A 6,000-nucleotide genomic window follows, 5' to 3' on the forward strand; every position below is an offset into this window, starting at 1 on the left:
TGTCTAGGCTTGGGCAACTTGTCAGTAACCCAGCCCTCGTGCTTCCTTCAGGTGGCATGGCAGATAGACGCAGCTGAACGATTTTCTTCATTTCTATGGGCACTGGGCAACTCTGATCATTGGAAGAGACAATAGGAACAGCGGGTTTGGTAAAAACCGCGGGACTGTGATGAATGACAAATCGAAAAGTGGTAGGCTTTGCTCTGGTTCTGTCATGTAAAGAATCCAGAATAACGTGTATTCGGTAGCATTAAAGTGCAGTGATTTGGAAGGTTGCAGAGAATAGTACGAAACAATCGGTGAAGCGGTCACCATATGCTGAACGAGGTTATAGGTCGACACAGTCAGTCGAGATATACAAAGTAGACAAAACGGACTACGTCCATGAGAGATTTCCGATTATTACGGGAATGATTCAACAGTCAATTTTGGAATTAAACAAACAAACCGCAAATATTGCCAGCGAAAGAGGGCAAGCAGGCGCATACAATTCGTCGGCTAGCTGTAGTCATCCAGCTTCCTTCGAGGCTCGACAGTAAGTGTATAGGATATATTTATGATGGTTCAGCTTTTTTATGTGATTGTATTGATTGTGAAGACCAAGCCGAAAATTTGTGCGTGCGCAGTAACTGATTGATGCGCATAAAATAACTGAAAAACTAAAGCGTTCATTTGTCATGGTTTACCAGGTTTGCAAGCATCCTGAACTAAACAACCACTAGCCTTATATGGAAACTGAAATAGGAAAAATGTGCCGTTGCAAAGCACGAAGATTCCCTTGGTGTTTTAACAAGTCTATGGACTTTTATCTCGATGTAGGTCGGTCTATTGAGGGCGTCATTTTATCTTGGGGCGACGGTCGGAGGTCATTGACGGCGTGAACATCTCTGATCCGAACGAAAGCATAATTTGCTTGTTTCGAATCATCAAATTTTACTTATTTCCAAATATTGCCATATTGTACTGAAGGCAATGCTAATTTGCCATGGGTAACAGCACGAAGCTACTTTTGTGCACGGCAGATTACCAAATAATTGAAGATGACTTCATAACCGATTGTAGTCTGTTGACGCATTATTTTGTGCACTTCTCCTTTTACTGTATAGCCCAAGAGTGATTTCGGTTGAATTGTTTTCAACGATGCATCTATTCGCCTGGGACGCCAACGGGGCGTTATGTGTGCCTTTGAGTGACTACCTATGTGATCCCACACTACTAATTTGTTATTAATAACTAAATGTACCAATGATAGAGCGATGTACGCAAACTAATTTCCAAGTTGCCCTGTAAACACTATGCCATAATAAAAATTTCGTGGACATCAATAGATAGTCACAAAAACATCGTGCTCTCGAAACCCGGCACTCTGTGAATACCCAGCGACCGATACGCGTTGCCTGCTATGTATAACCATGCTATTCCCACTCAAGCTTGCTGTACCGTTGGTCGCACATGAATTTGTGATTCTTAGTGCGGTGAACACCAACGAATTATGAGTGCAAAATGAATGGCTGAGACCATTGTGACACTAATTCCGCAATAGCACTCAACCATATATCGCGCAGTTTACGGTGCATTGTAATTCGCGCCTAGATGTGCGATGACACTCGGTCTCGACAAACAGCGTTCCCGTAAACAATGCATTTTGTGACTACTCATTGTCTAGATACAGGCCTAATACGTCCACTGCATGCGGTTTGCTTTCACTGTATAATATAAGCATAGACTAGCTATATTTATCAGCATGGTTACACAATGAGGCTTCAAAACCGGACTTCACTGTTACTCGTACTTTATGGATCATCCTACCCAAATATAGGCAGAACCACAGAATCATATATACACAATTTATCAGCCTTCCCCAGTACGGTTCTTGATTACATTTTCACCTTTCAGTTCGATGTTAAAAACACGACAATGTGTTTGGTGTTGTGCACATTGCGTATATAAGCAACGCTTGTTAGAACGGACACGGTAATAGAAATTGTGGGACTTACTCTTGATGCTTGCTTCCTGATGCTTAGTTTGGACGTAAATTAATCTTTCACCGCAAATTCTCACGTTGTTGAAATGAGCTTGTATGTCATCCTATAAAAACTCGAAGAAGTAGCTCATAACATCGCCCATTGAAATCCATAGATGTTACCATCCAGTTCAGATCTTCAAATTGCAGCAGTACATTGGGACTCAAATCCGTATACCCTGTTCCGAACACACTGTCGTTCATCAGATAGATTGGTCGTACGCTTGTCAAACAGCTTTATCTCTCATTGAACGTCTACTCAAGTCTGGTTCTTTGTGGATCAATTACAATCCTAAATTTGCAGCATCGTGACAACCAGCCTTTCAGAAAACATGTTTCCAAGCCGTCCGAAAAACGCGGTTTGTCCAGCTCACAATGATCAATGGAGGGAAATTCCAATGAGATTGAAAAAAGTTTCAGCTGTTAAGAATTTCGGCAGACTGCTGCATGGTTGAGGTTGTCTTTCACACAGACCACCATCCATTGTTCGCTGTATTTGAATCTCCAAAAGCCATCTTGGTCCATAGTGGTAATCTCCCCCAAGGCTGAGCCACCGTGTCTGTTGGATAATCTTTTACCATAACCTACATGCCAGCATAATCTTTTGACCAAACAGGCTTTCAGTCACCTCTAGTATCCCAACACAAAAATCAGTAAGGAAGATGAAGATAGTAATTACATTCGTTTCAACTGGCGGCAAAGTTCCATTTTTTCAAGTCTACCCGGCATCTTATTTCTTCGCAAGAGAATACACATGACTCTCCGCTGCAGCAAGGTGTGTCAACACACCTTTTCTCTCAACTATGCTTTACCGATCGTCCTGGATAATTTAGGGTTAGGATACCATGATGTAATGCCGTACAAACTTTGACGTCAATTACTGAATCCTAGAATAAACAGAATGAAAGCCATCACTCGACTTTATACCCACGCTGGCTTTGGAAGACTCGTTCTTGCCTGCGGTCAGTGTACAATTGGTATTCCAACCCCCTATGAAATCACTGTTTTTTTCCTGGCCGTCGCTTGAAAAGCCATTGGAGTGGTGCGTTTGGATTTCGCTGATTTAATACGCAAGCAAATGGTGTCCACAGTCAGCCTGGTTTCGAATGTGGGAACGATATCCATTCCCAGCTTGAGGTTCCGGAACTTTTTTGACAGAAGGTGAAGCTCCGTTTTCAGCTCATTGGTTTGTTTTTTAATTATATCAACATTCGCGTGGCGCACCCCACCATCCACAGTCAAGTCAAACGTTTTGCTCATATCTTTGAACGGTAAATTATGAAGCTGGAAAGTAGCGGGGACACTTAACATTCATACCGGTCATACCCTGTAACGAGTTACCCAATCAACAGTCTGCAGCTAAGATATTCCTTGGATGACGTATGTGCTTGCCCCTGGATATCATGCTGTGGTCTTAGGATAAACCGCCATATGAAAAGATAATTCAGTGAACGACATGAGAACAGTTTCACGTTCTTCCACTTCAGTCGCTACGTTTGTATGGGAAATTTTCGGGTTAGCCGAGAAGGATGGACACTTAGTGCATCGGAAATGTATTAAATATAATTGGAATTGATTTGGATGCGTTGTGTCAATCAAACGATGCACAGTTACCAAAAGTATCCCCTCACTTCTCATTATTTTCACTGCTGTTTCGTCTGAAGACGATACTGAGCAGTGCGCCGAAAGAGAAAACGTGGCCGTTCCTTAGGTTCCTGGCCACCTATCAAAAAGAGTTCTTGAGTAGGAAGTTCACGAATATAGTACTTGGAAGAAAAATGTATAAATAGCACCTTTGGAAGCACACGTTTCTGTTGCAAGAGTAAGAATTTGTCTTTCAAGTATGGGCATGTTTAGCAAGACAAGGATGAAATCCAAATTACCGGATTGTACTCAGTGCTCCTCGTTCACCTCTCTGTAGTTGAAGTTCTCTGTTAACGCTCTCACACGTATTGGTACAGCCGAAGAACAGCGGCGTGCAACTTCTGTTCTTTCTGTCTGGTCAGAAAGTATCCGATTGTGTTTAGCATACAGCTCGACTGTCGGCGGGCCTATTTCTGTCACTTATCTCCAGACGGTGTTGCTGTCCTTCGAATTAGAAAGAACAGAAAGAAGAAATATATGTGACTGTTAACTTACCATTAATGAACATTTATTGGACCAGTCAGTGACTTTAACCAGAGCTGCGGGCAAATTTCTCGTCATCGCAACCTAAGATATCTACATCACTATCTTGTCTCTATCACCATTCAGTTCGTCGCCACCACTCTACGATTCGCGGGGGCGTAAGCTAGGATCTCTGGTCGATACATGTGACTGTCTGCGTGAAGACTGTCCTGGATGTCATCTTCCCTGTCGCCGATGTCACTCGACGTTTTGTGGCCCAGTTTGTCGAATATACCGGACGTTTACTTTTCAAGAGGTCAGTTCTGGGTCTCTGTGACCCTTTTATTCTGGATGTTTGCAAACCCCTTTTTACGTGCGTGTTTACCTGCCCTGACGAAAACTGAAAGGTTTACAGTTTATTTTTCTTTCCAGGCCAAACTGTTCATCTAGAACTCACCGCTACCATCTCACATGGAATTTGTAAAAATTCGCTTTGAATATTTGCGAACTACACAGAAGCATTGTTAATGGGTAACTGGATGTTGATTCCCCCCAGCTGTCCTGTGTTTCATGAGTTTTAAACGACCCTGGTGCAGCTCCGTGCCTTCTGATTATTGTGGAAAAACATGAGCTTCATGATCAATATGGAAGACCTACTTCAGTCCGCATGCATACTTATTTGAGCACCTGCAACCTAAGTAATTGTCGGAAACCGTGTGCTGCAATATTGCGGTGGAGGCGTTTTTGGCAAAAAACCTGCCAACCTGACGCCTTCTGCATTGGTTGCAGTTTCTCCACACAAAATCTATTTACTCTACTTTCGAAGCACCCCGCATGCATTCCTTAAATGGTGGCGTTTTGCTACCCCTTGAGTATGATCCCTTATTTCTTCTTCTTCGATCCATCTAAGACCGCGCTGGTTCCATTCCTCTAAACAATTCTCAGCGTGTCTTTGCATTACCCTCTGTCGGCAAAATTGTTATCCCAAATACTTTTTGCATTTTCCGGTCCATGTATTTTCTTAAACATCCTCGATTTTCACGTCCTTTCAACTAGGTAGATGTAGAAGATCGTAACGACCAAATCTACATACTCTGCTCCATATCGTATGATGCTTGCCCAAAATTGTTGACCAGGTGGTCTAGTGCGTAAATTGGCGGCTTCTTGGACCGCTCAGTATTTCATAATTGAAATAGCTGTTTTGGAAACTAGTTTTTGAGGCTGCGACTTTCCGAAACGTTACGTGTGGAGTAGGTGCATTTCCAATGAGTTTTTATTACGGTTTATTTGGGCCAACTTTCACAACCACTTGTGGAATTCGTCGCTAAGAATTCTCGTCTAATTGAAACTGATTGGAGGGACCGGAAAATCAGACTAGGGTGTGGGCTCTTAACTTGTTTAGATTTTCTGAAAGCAAGTGTCGTTATGCGACTGCCTGTTCCCCAGACACGAAATCACCTTCGTCCTGGTTCTAACCGTCTTTGGTTCTTAATTACCCTAGTCGTGATGCATGCACGAATTGGTTTTACAGACCATGAGCAGAAAGCAATACAGCGTGTGTTTGGCAATTTGTCTTTTATTCGCATAGTGGCTAGTCGCATTTGCCGGTCAATTTGCTGTATTGTCAAATTTTCAGGAAACTGTCACTACCCAGTGGGACGGAGTAACACTCCTGGGATCTGTTATTCGTCTGGTTTGTATTGTTGACTTTCCAACACCGACTACACCAAGTGGAGACTCTCTAGTCCTTCCTCGATGCAAAACTTATCGAGCGGTGGTACGTATCTAGCGTAAGAAGGGCGTCATAAGCACTTAACTTTACACACTGACTGTGAATTGAGTTGGCTAATTTAGTATATCTGGTTCTCACA

The 6,000-nt window shown here is 42.8% G+C and overlaps 1 protein-coding gene across 1 annotated transcript in view; it reads left to right on the forward strand.

The window, feature by feature from the left end:
• Positions 1–5,182, forward strand: part of T265_04419 (hypothetical protein) — a gene marked incomplete at both ends in the record, with an annotated part of 28,542 nt that extends 23,360 nt beyond the window's left edge. The window contains 2 exons of the mRNA XM_009169164.1: positions 4,277–4,445; positions 4,562–5,182. Of these exons, the coding sequence (XP_009167428.1) occupies positions 4,277–4,445; positions 4,562–4,579 (187 nt within the window). The remainder of the gene's footprint in view (positions 1–4,276; positions 4,446–4,561) is intronic.
• Between the last annotated feature and the right edge of the window lie 818 nt (positions 5,183–6,000).

Source organism: Opisthorchis viverrini (genome assembly GCF_000715545.1).
Source record: "Opisthorchis viverrini unplaced genomic scaffold opera_v5_73, whole genome shotgun sequence".
Taxonomy (NCBI): domain Eukaryota; kingdom Metazoa; phylum Platyhelminthes; class Trematoda; order Opisthorchiida; family Opisthorchiidae; genus Opisthorchis; species Opisthorchis viverrini.